Genomic DNA, 13869 nt, shown 5'->3' with positions numbered 1-13869 from the left:
CCTAGCTAATGCTTATCACCAGATCGAATTGGAGGAGGAATCCCGTCATCTCACTGCATTCATTTCACCATTAGGAACATTTCGATACAAACGGATGCCGTTTGGGCTAGCCTCGGCGGCATCGGTTTTCCAACGAGTCATGCAGAGTTTGTTGGGTGAAATTAAAGGAGTTCTTGTATTTCAAGATGACGTTTTAATTCATACTAGAGACATAAATTCGCACAACATTTTGTTGAAGAGGGTTTTTGAAATTTTTAAAGATCGTGGTGTGGTCATAAAACCTGAAAAGTGCCAGTTTATGTGTGATGAAGTTGAGTATTTGGGCCATCACATCTCTGGAGAGGGGATTAGACCTAGAAAGGGTTTGCTGAATGCCATTACTGATGCTCCCATTCCAGTAGACAAGACGGGTGTCAAATCATTATTAGGGCTACTTGAGTATTACTCCAAGTTTGTTCCAAATTATGCCTCTATTGTTAGACCAATCAGTTCGTTATTAAGAAAGGGTGTTCTGTTTGTTTGGTCTGATGAGTGTGATGCAGCTTTGAGCACGGTAAAAATGACTCTTGCGAACAGTGAAGCACTCAAACCCTATGATCCTTCCCTATCTACCTGCATTACGGTGGATGCAAGTCAAGTGGGTTTGGGGTGTGTTATTACTCAAGATACTCAAGCTGGTGAAACCACCATTGCGTTTGCATCTAGAGTATTAAGAGACCGAGAATTACACTACTCTGTAATTGAAAAGGAGTTATTGTCTTGTTTGTGGGCTGTTGAAAAATTTTGTTCGTATGTCTGGGGTAAGCGTTTTCTATTGAGGACTGATCATAAACCCCTAGTCAACATTCTCGGTGCAGGAACTAGTAAATGTTGTTCACCAAGGATCGTAAGGATGGTTTCACGGCTTATGCAATACCAATTCGATGTGGTACACGTTTCTGGTGGAAGAAACATAAGGGCAGATTTTTTTTTTCTAGGTTTCCTATTGGTGAGGAAAAAGGGGAATTCTTGAAGGAGAACGAGGATGATGACAATGATTCGGATGATTGTTTTATTGCTGCAGTAGATCTTTCTGAACATAGTGTTGGGAGTGAAGAAAATTGGTTGGAAGCCATGTCTCAAGATGAAGTACTGCAACAGGTGTGTGAGTGTGTAAGGTATGGTTGGCCGAGGGAAGGCACGTTGCCACATTATTTGCAACCTTTTTGGAAGGTGCAATCAGAAATTTCGATTGAGGGTGGTATTTTGGTTCGAGCAGATAAACTTGTCCCTCCCAATAGTTTGAGAAGGAACATAATTTTCAAGGCCCATGAGGGTCATCTTGGTTTATCTCTCACTAAACGAAGAGTGCGCGATTGTTTTTGGTGGCCATCCATGGATAATGACATTGGGGATGTTGTTGATGTGTGCAATATTTGTAGTAGCGCGGATAAGGGATTGAAAGTTAAGACACCTCCTCTTCTTCCTATTGAGTGTCCGCCTTCTCCTTGGTGTAAACTGGGGTTGGATATCATGGGTCCGATTGAGGGTTTGGTTAATGGATGTCGTTTCATTCTAGTTTTGATTGACTATGCTTCGAAATGGCCTGAATTGAAAATAGTTAAGGATACTTCTTCTTCCAGTGTGATTGCGTTTTTAAAAGAAGTGTTCATCCGAGAAGGATTTCCTGAAACACTAGTTACAGATAATGGTACCCAGTTTGTGAGTTCAGAGTTTGATGTGTTCTTAAGGTCGTGCAACATCAAACATGTGCGGAGTTCGCTTTATCACCCACAGTCTAATGGTCAGGTGGAGCGCATGAATAGAGTGGTAGGAGAATGTATTAGATGGGCAAAGTATAACAATGTGAACATTCAGGGTTCGATTGACAGCATGCTTTGGTTCTATAGAACGACTCCTCACTCTACAACTAAGGTATCGCCTTTTGAGCTATTGAGAGGACGTAAAGCCAATACCAGTTTTAAACCAGGGTGGATGAATAAGTGGATCAAATCGATTCATGATGTGAATAATCTCATGAACATTGTTAAAAGAAATGTTGATGTGTCACAGGCCAAGCAAAAAAAATGGTTTGATGGGAAGAAGTGTACTGGGTTGGTTGAAGTACATGTGGGAGATTTTGTTCGTATTAAATCCTCTTTTCATGTAAAGAAGGGGATGAGTAAATTCGGACCACCTGTCCGGGTTATTCGTATCGGTAAAAATGCGGTACAGGTCGAGGATGGAAATTGGTGGAATGTAGGGAAAATCGTTAGAGTTCGAGTTAAAGAGACCTCTTGCAATAGGGGAACTGGTGCTAATGGTGCTGATGTTTCTCTATCTCATCAAACTATTGATGCTCAAGCTTCTCTGAGAAGGAGTACCAGGATGAGAACGATTCCTAAACGTTATAGCGTTTAGGAAGATTTCTGATTGAAGATTTCCTGGACGTTATTGCGTTTGGGAGTATTACCGGAGTATTACCGGAGTGAAAATTAATTTGACGTAATTGCAAGTGATTTTATGTTGTGGTTTGTATAGTTTATAATGTACAATTTGGTGTTTTTGATGACTGTTTGATGTTTTGTTTTTATTTTTTTTATTTTTTTTTTTTAGTGAAGAAAAGGGGATATGTTATACCCCACATTGTACTTCATCTAGTGTTAGATTACATTTGCATGGTGTAGTTCTTTAAGAACAGAATGTTAGTGCAGTTGCCTGGGAACGTTGTGTGGGCATTCTTAGTAACTGTTGGAATACATATAAAAAAGCTGTTTGTTGTAAGCGGTGTTTCTCCAGTCTGCTGCCTCCTCTGTTTATCTTCAACAATAAACCACGATTTCCGATACCATTGACTCCTCAGTTACTACAAACTTGTAATCCTGATTCCCACAAACTCCCATCCGATTGATGTTTTAATAGGAAACTCGTGGCGTATGGCGTAATTCTCATGGGCACGGAAGAAATCCTATCGCTTAACTCATGGCCCTCGTACCAAAATGGAAAGGTAGTCACTTATTGGTCTAGTCGTTCTGTGCTGTGCATGACCCCTTCAACCATTCCTAGCATTCTAGGTATTGGCGCTTTGTATCCGAAGACTTGTAATTGTGCTTTTTTTTGTCTTGCTTCCTACATGCGCAAGGAGTCCGACCATGCCAAGTGCTGTTGGCAAAAATCTATGACTAGCTAAAGATGTAACACATAATAGGGCGTCATTTGCAAGGTTTATATCAACATTTAGAAATATGACATAATTGTTGTAATTATAGAAACGAATACATTCCTAATTAATGAACTTTCTCATTAATGTGAAGGATTGAGAATCGAGGTTGCGGAACTGCAAGCTGCATTGAATATTTAACTTCAATTTGCAATGAAAGAGATGAGAGGATATTGCAAACACAATTTTATAGCAAATCAAATTTGTGTGTCAGTAGTATTGTAATGGGTGCTAAAGCTCTGTCAATGTCAGTTTACTTTATTAGAAGGAAAATAAACACCACCAAAGATGTATACAGTAAATTTGTGAGCCAATCAAAGTATTGACAAAGTTCTCAAAGTATTTTTTTCGATATGCACAGCTGCATAATTTTTGGAGGGCTTCTTTCCCATGTGTGTCATCATATCGACCCTCACCAAAACCACCGGGGAACTGAACTGATCAGAGAACTTTGAAATCAGAATGTCACGAAAGACCATCACATGGTTCGTCAAATAGAGCTTGAAAAGCCTCCTTGTTAGGCCGAGCCTGGGCCGCGCATGCGCTGCGAGCCTTGCTGTATTGGAGTAGGGAATAGAAGCCCCGCCCACTCTTCGCACATATTTCCCATTGGCTCGTGTCATTGTCCTTTGTAAATGCTGGCTTCTAATTCATTAATAGGCTTGTTTATCCCTCCTTAGTACCGCCTTGTCTTCATTCGTAACCTCCCATGAGGACTGGCCCTTTTACTTTGGTTGTTACACCGTGAGACTTTTTTAGTTTGTAAGCGCTATTTTCTTTAAGTAGTTTCTCCTACTGCAGCCACAACATGCTTTCCTGTAACATTCAGAGCACCATGTGCACTTTCACTTTCTAAGCAGCCTGGCACAATTGCGGCTGCTTCTTTCAATAGGTCTCGCATTTACAAGAGTTTGAGCTATTGGTATTGTAAATGAAAATGCCTTTTATTTATGTGCTAATTATCAAAACCTATAAATATAAGGCTTTATCATTTACAATGACAATGGTTTAAACTCTCGAAAATGCGAGACCTATTGCATTGCAAATGCTTGTTGTTTTTAAATGTATGCAGCCTCTGGCATCAATTATCTTGAAATCCATTAGGAATTCAACTAGGTGATTTAGCATCACTTATCATCCCTCAAACACCCTCTGCCTTTCTCTGGCTGTTGACCTCAAATTGTATGGTCTGGTTACAGAAAATTCACAATATCTACCTCCTATTCCCCAGAGGAGATTTGTAAACATCCGGCCCACCAGCCAGTCCCCTTACTGGCTTCAGTTGCAGACTAAAGGTATTGTATATAATTGCTTTCACTGATAATCCTTCCATAACTTTACTGACACTGATCCCAGAGCTCTGCCTGCATGAAATCTCTACTTGCATGTGATGACTGTCTCTAGTCCTTTCACTGTTCTAAATTCTGGGGTGCCGGACAAAGTCTGAAGTTTCACCCAAGCCAAAGATCTTCCGCTTCACATTCACTTCAAGATGACACAAGCCTTGAGGGGATGTAGAGCGCCATAAAGCCTTGAGGGGATGTAGAGCGCCATGAGGCATGTTCTACTCGCTGTGGTCAGGTTTGTCATTCTTCTGGTCAGTTAGGGCTCCCAGCGCCTCCTCGAACAATGTGTTTGAAGTGTGCTTCCATTTCTGCCCTAAATTATGTTAGCATGCTGTATCTCTTTTGTAGATGACGATCCGCTGAAAGGAGTCGATGCAAGCAACGCTCTAGTTCTGCCCTCCAAGAAAGCTGCAAAGAAACCAGTAATTAAGACCACTTCAGTGAAGAAACCACTGAGCAGGAAACAGAAGAAAATTCTCCAGAAGGTTTTGGAGCAGAAAGAGAAGAAACTTGAGGTACGTAAACACTTATATTTTCGAAGACCATTAATTGCAGGATCCTCCGAGGCCCTCATGGGAGTGAAGCGATGGCTTGAATTGAATGAAGAAGCTACGAACGCTCCAAGAACAACTGTAGTTTACCACTAAGCACAGAGGCTCAGCCGAGCTTGTGTGATGTGGCTGGATTCCACAGTTCGTCGTCTGATTCACCTCCCTGCTGATCACATTACCACACGTTTGTACTAATTCAGCTCTATGATTTATGCAGGAATTAAAAGAAACAAATAAAAAGCATCAGAGACGAGAAAATAAAACAGCGAATCTTTTAGACTAAAAAAACGTATTTCTTTTGAACAAAATTCCTATTTCCGAAACATCAGAGGACGGTTTTCCAAATAATTGACAATCTCTCCAGTGCTGCCCCAATTTTCTCTTCCATTGAGGCATAATAGTAGGTTTGCGATCAATTGAATGATTTATTCTTTAAAAAGATTACAACATTAAGAAATGTGATATTGTACAAAAACTCTCTTCTCTACGTGCAGTCGGTCCATGTACCTCAGACCGTCACCCTTCTCGTTCAGCTTACGCTCAGCTGAAGACCGCCAGGGCAGAATCCATGCACCAAGTCCAGTTCCCCAATAGACCATGTCCCGTTAATGTTTTTTTAAAATGTATTTATGTCATCAGCCCTGAATGAAGGAAGAGTGCCCTTAAGGATGCAATACATATTGTCTGATTAAGAAAATGTGACTGGATCCCCTAGAATAGAAGAACTATTAAACAATATCGCTCTTACCCTTCATCTCTAAAATGTTGGAATTTCAGGTAGCTGAACAAATTTGTAATTACTTCAAAACTGACAAACTTTCTGCTGATTCTCAATCAGGCTTCTCCCAGGCCCACAGTACCCAGTTAGTCCTGCTGTGTGTTCCGTATGACCTGAGGCGAGCTGGACTCTGGTCATCTGAGGGCTCTGATATTGCCTGATCTCTCATTAGCTTTCAACAAGCTTGACCGCTTCATCCTACTCCACCATGCCAAGCACCGCACGGGCACTGTGGTCAAGTGGCATGAATTCTTTCTTTTGGGTAGATATCAAGCTGTTGAACTAGGCAATTTTACGTCTAGCATGTCTCCGGGTACTTGTGGAGTCCCACAGGGTTCAGCTCTCAGCCCTCTTTTGTGTAATGTTTGTACCATGCCTTTAGTTTATGTTCTACTGGAACGGGGAATGAGAGCTTACATGCGTGCTGACAACACAAAACTTTATTTAAAAAATCTTTTTATTACAAGTTTCAGAGATAAATGGTTAAAATTCACAGGTTTCACTGGCCTATGCACAACCTTTACATTCACGGCTATTTCCCACCCCAGTAGGCTTGTCGACCACTGCCCCCCACCCATCATCATATCGTCCTGTCCTGGGCCCATTTCAAGGTGGGAGCACCCTCATAGGTGAGTGTGGCTTCATTATGGCCGGCACCGACCCACAATTAGAGTTCCAATAACACCAGACCTTTTCTACTTTCTTAGGACAGCCCCTTTTTTCTTAGATAACTTTTTCTGCCAGCATACACCAGTCCATGTCCCGCTTCCAAGGCTCCGGGTCTGGAGGGATAACTGCTCCCCAGGCTTTCGCAATATTCCTTTTGGCTTCCATTAGGCCCAGCGTGATCCTTACCTTCTGTAGTTAGCACCTCCACCTCCCTCTATAGATTGAGCACACATCTCTTTGCTGAGCTCGGTCATTCTTTTCCTCCCACTCATCGCATATACTCCATAATTTACGCCCAAAAGCCTTTTATCACCAGGCATTCCCACAGGATGTAAAAGTAGGAGCCCACCTGTCCCATCCTGGCTGGCGTAGGCCGGAGGAGGCTTTTCCCATCTTCAGCTTGGCCGTTCAGGAGTAGTATGACACATGTAGTATATGTAGCTGTTTCAATCGAAACCCTGACTTTACGCATCCTCTCTTGGGGCACCCGCAGTCTCCCCCCACTGCCCATCCTCAAAGTCTCTCATGTCCGACTCCCACCATTCCTTCAGTTGTTGTAGTGTATTGGGGTGCAGTTTATGATTTGTTTTAAATATGTCAGCCATCTGTCTTTCTTTTGATTAAGTTTGTTCAATAATCTGTCCTCTGTACTATGAGCTCCACGCCTCTCGATAACCCCGGCCTGTGGGCCTGCCTCGCCTGCAGATATTGGTAGGTCTTGATTGCTGCTCAGTCGTAGTGACAACAGGTAACTGCTGCTGCGTTTACTCTACAATCCCACTTAGCGCCATGAATTTCAGCACTCTGTGTTCCATCAGGCAGCGGATGTGGAGCAATAAACTGAAACTAAATGAAGACAAAACTGAGGTGGTAGTAGTAGATGGCAGTAGTGATGTAGCGATCTTTGGCTCAGTGCCTACTGCAGCAGTGAAGTAGGCCCTTGTCATTCACTGGTTCACCATGCTGCAAGTCTGGAAGTCAAGACTGACTCTTGGCTTGACCTGAATGTCCACATCTCAGCTGTGGGTCTGCGTGCTCCTAGCATCATCTGATTGTGGAGAAGATCCGGCCTTACCTCTTCCCAGAGGGCGAATATGCAGATGTTCAGCTTTCATTGGCTCAAGCTCAGATGAAGGAATATATTTGGAGCTACCTCAGGGTTTTATTCACAAACTGCAGGTGATTCAGACCGCAGCTGCAAGACTTGTGAAGGACGCCCTGCATTTTGCCTGTGTCAGGCCAACATTACACATATTTCACTGGAATACTGCCAGACAAATAATTTATTTTAGAGCTCTGTCCATAGTATACAAATCACAAGCAATCCATCTAACTAATGTTCTCAAAAAGCTACCACATATTTACCAGCCCAGTAGAGTCCTGCATTCTGGAGGTTCCAATCTATTTATTCTACCCAAATTTCGAAAATCCGCATGCGACTGTCACTGACTTTCAGACTCTGCCCACAGACTGTGGAACTCTTCCTCGGTTAATTTCGATTTGGCAAAATCTCTCACCGAGTTCAAAAGACAAGTGAAACCCTGGCTGTTTGAAGAGTCATTTACATCACCCCCTTGAGTTGCAGGACAGCCCGGCTCCGGTTGCGTCATCTCAGCACTGCAGCGCCCTGAGGCCTGTTGGCGATAGTACGCTCTATAAAATCATGAACATAACTGTGGCTGTCCATCGCGCCGCAGTGGGTGCTGGGTTGGAAGGCAGGGCTGCCTGGTGCTGCACTGAAACAAACATCTGGAGGAAACAGCAGTGGTAGTGCGATGTGAACGGTTGGACCATCACCTGGTACAGATGTTCCAGCTCTGATTAGAGTTAATTCTGGTATTGCATGATTTTGGTACCAAACTGCATACACGGCTTCATCTTTCGACATATAAATAGCTCAGTGAGATAAGCGTTTGCTGCTGAGATCTGTGTACAACAACAGCCCGCTGGTTCCAACCAAGGTCTTCATCCTTCTGAAGTTAATAAATGCAATTAAGTTGGATATTCGAACTGAAGGACCTGCTATTTACATCGCAGCAGAACAGCAAACGTTTGGTCGTGAGTGTTTTGTAAAAAAAAAAAAAAGTGTTCCTATTGATTGACGGTTTCCTATCAGTAGGAACATGCATTTTTATTTGAGCAAATGAGGGGATTGAAAGAGTCATGTTGAGCAGAACATGTTTTTTAATGCACCGCTATCTGTCTGATGCCACTAAAGGAAAGACTTTGCTTTTCTGAGAATGCTCTTTCTTCTGACTTTCTTGTTCTTCAGAGATCTGACATCCTGAATAAACTGAGCCAGGTGCAGATTCCTGAGACTGAACTGAAACTTCTGTACACAACATCCAAGATGGGAACTGGTGATCGGCTGTATGCAAACACGCGGTGAGAGGTCCCTGTTCTACATGCAGCCGTTTGTTCTTGTAGTCTTTGAACAGTAATCATGTCTTATTCTGTGTGGCTCCAACTACTACTGCAGGCCATGAGCAGTACGCGTTATCCTGCTCTGACTGCCAGTGTGTATTCTTGTAATGATGCCACACTTGTTGTGGCACCATCTGCTCGTGCAGTCCATGGGCAGTAGCGTTATCCTGTTCTGAGTGGCACTGTGTGTTTGTGGACAGTAATTATTGCCTATTCTGCTTCTGAGAGGCCATGCACTCACTGAAAAGAGGTGTCCTATTTCATGCTGCACAGTTAGTGCAATTTCTGAACAATTATGACATCTGGAAGGGGCTGGATTGCTAGCCTTTTCTTAGGTACCTAGGGCAGTAGGGAGTTACTAGACCCTACTCTGCATACCTCCCCCAGGCATGATGAAGGATCAGGACTCCAGTAATGGTGGACTGACTGAACCATTCCCAGGGAGAGCAGTAGGCAGATTCCCACTGGGATGTAGGCAAAAAGGCCTGTCCCTTCATTATAAGCACCCTGCTGCTGCTGCCAGCCACTACATAGCCTGGGTAGGGAGAGGGTAGCACACTCTCCATGTCCTCCAGAGAGAGAGTCACAAAGGGAAGAACTTCAGTGGGACTGCAGTATTGACAAGCTACCGGGGTAAATGCAACAGGCTCTCCAATGGTAGCGAGGCATAGCTTCACTAAGCCTTGAAGACCTTTGTCCAAGGCTACGGGAGCGAGAGAGGCGGGGCGGGCATACTCTTGATATGATCTACAGCTGAGTTCCTACAAGGTGTGAGCAAACTAACATACATAGGTAAACCGGGTTCTGTAAGGAATACCTAGACTTCTCGTTAGTGTGGTAGCCTAAGCACAAGCCATGTTCAGAGAAACTGGGTGTATTTTACCAACAACGGTTAACCAGACAACAGTGCATTTCAGATGTAAAGAAATCAAAGGTCCAAGATAGTTAAAAGATTAAATGTATTAGTATAAATCATAAGGTAGGAAAGAAGTGTAAAATGTTAAATAACTGTATTGATTGAAAATGTTAAGTCACCAGTGAAATAAATATGCCCAAAATAGTTCCATCACTCAGTTCTGGATGATCTCGAGGTTCTTGGCATGGTTCACAGGGTTGGATGGGGGACCAATTTTGGAGGGCCACCGAGAGGCATCCTGGGGGAGTGGTGGTTGCTGAAGTTTAGGACTTCGGTTTTGTGTTGAGCTGGAGGCACTTGTTTTTCATCCAAGCAGAGACGTTCAGCAGTTGATGAAGTTTGCTTTGGCGGTGCAGGATGAGTCGGTAAGGGAGAGGATGAGCTGTGTGTCACTGGCGTAGGATACAATGTTTATTCCGTGGGCTCTGATGTCTGCGAAGGGCGTCCTGCAGATGTTGAAGGGTGTTGGGCTGAGCAATGATCCTTCCGGGTCTCCACAGAGGAGTTTCCTAGGTGGTGAGGTGTAGGGGTGAAATCTAACTCCTCAAGTTCTGTCTGTGAGGAAGGAGGATATCCACTTGAGGGGCCGTCTTGTAGTTGTCGGTGGTAGAGGTTTAATCGGCTTTGTATGTAGATCTTACAGTGATGTTTTTGTCGAGTATCCATTTTCTCTCAAGCTGTTTGCAGTGGTGCTTGGACTCCCTGAGGTCGTACGTGTACCAGCTGGGTTCTTTTGTTGTTTTTTTAGGTCTTGTTTCTGGTGGGAGCGGTGCGGTTGACGCAGTCAGCAAGCCATTTATTGAAGAGCTTGGTGTCGACATCGAGATTACTGGTGTGGGTGGGTGAGCTTTCCTGTAGGGTCTTGGTTCAGTTTTCTTTGGATATTTTGCTCCAGTCTCTTGATGGTGCTTTAATTTTTTGGGGTGGGCAGATATCTTGAAATGTATGATGTAGTGGTCGTACCATGTGAGCAGGGTCGACTGGATGGTGGTGATCCTGTGGTGGAGGAGAAAATAGGATTGAGGTTGTGGCCTGCTGTGTGGGTTAGTCCTTGGACGAGCTGGGTGAGTCGAAGGTTCCTGAGGCTGTTGAGGAGGACAGTGGAGTTAGGGTCTGTGGTGTCTTTTAGGTGGAATTTGATGTCCACAACAAGGATGTAGTTGGTTGAACTGATGGGGGGTGGGGGGTGATAAAGTTTGCTATGTAGTTGCACAAATCCACTCAGGGGGCCCGGAGGACGGTAGGCGAGGGTTCCCTTAAGGGTGGCATAGTAGTCCGTTTGTATTTTGAGGTGGAGGTGTTCCATGAAGTTGCTTTCTGAATCTGTGGAGGTAGTGCAGTCAATCGTGTTTTATAGGTGATCGCAAGTCCTCAGTCTGCTTTGTAGGTTCAGTCCTTGCAGGCTAGGTTGAGTCATGTTTGGGTAGGAAGATAAGGTTGGGTATGTTTCCCGACAGATTGGGCATTGAGGTTCATGGCGGACAGTTGGTGTGGTGGTGGCGGTGTGCGTCGGTTGTTTGGAGGCGGTGGTGGTGCCGACGTCTCAGGTGGTACAGATGAAGTTGCAATGGGTGCAGGAGAAAGGTCCTACTGTGGTGCTGAGGGATGCGCAAGAGCAGTATGTTTGCCGGTGTGTTGTTGAGGTCGCGTAGGATGGTGGAGGAGTAGTGGTGGCGTTCGTTACCTCTGGGTCGGCTGTGGTGTTGCTTTGGATGGAGGTGGGACCGGGGTTTCTGGCGCTGCGGCTTGCATTAAGCAGGTCCTGCACTTCTATTGGTGGGAAGAACGATGAGCCGGAAACCGAGGTAAAGGCGGTGTCACTTGGATAAAAGGTGACAGATCAGGCTGGAACAAGCAGGAACTGGAGGCCATTGGCAAGGGGCAAGTCTGGTACCCACGTGCCTCCTGATGTGGTTGTGCTGCGCCCTGCATTAGGAAGGTCTTTGGGTAGATGTGGCTTTTGTTGGTGGGAAGAACGGTGAACGGGAAAAACCCGGGCGGGAAAACCTGGGCAGCTACGGTGTCACTTGATCAAAAGATGACAACTGGGTCAGGCTTGAACAAACAGGAACTGGAGGCCACTGGCAAGTGGCAAGCTAGGTGCCCAGGTTCCTGGGACCAAGGAAACCTAGCTGACCTACTGTGATTCAGCTCTCTGTTGACTACACATTGCTGTGTTCTGGCCATCAGGTTCGCAGCTTAGTAGGGCAAGTGGCACTACTGTGCTGTCTGCCTCCTTTGCTGAGAGCCTGATGGGGCTTTAGATTATAAAAGATCAGGTTTCGGGATTGCAGGAATAAAGATCCTTGTGCAAACCGATACCTGTAGAATTAATGTCCTCCCATAAAGTGCTGCGCCCGAAAGTCGTAGTCTTGGTATATGTTGTGATAATCTGAAATACCTGCCATTAGGAGCCTTTTACAGACGGACAAGGCCATATCGTGTGCATCTTCAGCAACCCATCTACGGACTCGGAGGAGGCGATTGTGCAGGTTGTGCTGAAACATTGCTTCCTACAGAGCATACCTTAACTAAAGAAATCCACGCGCATGAGCTGTAGACACTGCAGCTGAGAAGGAAGAAGAGACAGCCACTTCTGTGTTTCATAGTATCTGCTACAGCTGACACAATTCGAGCAGAACCAGGTCCATGGACCTGCTCTGAGCTCGCACACCAAAGTACAATTTGTTTATAATATGCTCTCAGGTCATGAAGTTCAGCTTTCATTCAGACTGTCCGTAGGTCACAATGAATACAACAAACTGGCCATATTTGAAGGACACTTTAATGAGGTGCAGCCATAGCTCCATGAGTGCATATCTGTCACATGGGGTGGGCAGGACTGCTAGATAGAGGAGCTTGACTTCTGGGAAATGAGGCATGCAGGAAAGAAAGGAAAACAACGGATCGTTATTTGTAAGAGAAAATTCAAGTAAAATGTACAGAGAAGGGAGCTGAGATCAGGAAAGCAGGAAGAATTGACAATAGGAATGAGTAAGGGAATGGAGGAAATAAACACCAAAATCTTGCTAGGAAATAGAAGAAAAAACCCATCCACATGATTTATTTACAGAGTAATAAAGTGTAGACACTGATGAGCACTGATTTTTACAATTTGTGAAAGTAGGGATAAAACCCCACCAGAATTCACAAGAAATGGAAACTAAAAGCAGGAAACTCAAACCGTAATAGACTTGAAAGACGTACTTTGCATCCTGTGTATCAGACGAACACTTTACATCATTGGAGCTCTAGCTCATCATTCACACTGTGAGTTAGTACATTGTATGACCACGGGTCACTGTGCCGCTCCCCGGCCTAGCCTCGACGAGACTGGGACGCTACTCCTCGCCCCACAGCCTCCGGTTTGATCTGCTGTAGGAGGACCACGCATCCAGCCTGACTGCCGTGTCTACCCCCCACTGCCTTCTTGGTAATCGTAATTGTTAACTGTTTTGTAGTGGTTACTGGTTACTACTCTCCCCTGGGTACTTTATTGAATTTCCTTTGGCACACTTTACTCACTTATTTTTATTCAATTTATTTTGCTCATTTGGGTGTTGATTCTGCATGCTGTTTTTCCTGCTCCCCCCGTTTTCCCACTGTCTCCCTCACAACTCCTCCTTCCTCCCAGAACTACTTATGGAGGCCGCGCAGCAGGTGTGCCAAAGGCAAGCCCTTCTGCTTCTTGACCGCGCCCAGTGCCAGGACTCTGGGTCCTCCCACCTTCTACCACTACACCTCCAAGGAGACTCTGGCCATGGACCCCGGGCACTGCATCATCTGCTTTGCCGCCTCCGCGTGTTCAACCAAAGGACCCTTCACCTGCTGCCACTGCCTCTTCGCCCGTCACACAGGACCCCCTGCTCACTCTCGACCCAGCACCGAACCCGATCAAACTACAAACAACCCAGAACTGCTCCAGTGCATCTGGCTAAACGCAAGTTCTCTCTCCAAACATGCCACGGAAATCTGGGACACCATTA

At 44.8% G+C, this 13869-nt stretch overlaps 1 protein-coding gene across 2 annotated transcripts in view; it reads left to right on the top strand.

The window, feature by feature from the left end:
• DHX37 (DEAH-box helicase 37) overlaps positions 1-13869 on the top strand; it is a 536866-nt gene that overhangs the window by 60579 nt on the left and 462418 nt on the right. For both annotated transcript variants that reach the window (XM_085634634.1, XM_085634635.1), the window contains exons 3-4: positions 4894-5060; positions 8816-8928. In XM_085634634.1, coding sequence (XP_085490760.1) covers positions 4894-5060; positions 8816-8928 — 280 coding nt within the window. The remainder of the gene's footprint in view (positions 1-4893; positions 5061-8815; positions 8929-13869) is intronic.

Source organism: Triturus cristatus, chromosome 11 (assembly GCF_964204655.1).
Source record: "Triturus cristatus chromosome 11, aTriCri1.1, whole genome shotgun sequence".
Taxonomy (NCBI): domain Eukaryota; kingdom Metazoa; phylum Chordata; class Amphibia; order Caudata; family Salamandridae; genus Triturus; species Triturus cristatus.
This window is presented reverse-complemented; position numbering and strand designations above follow the sequence as displayed.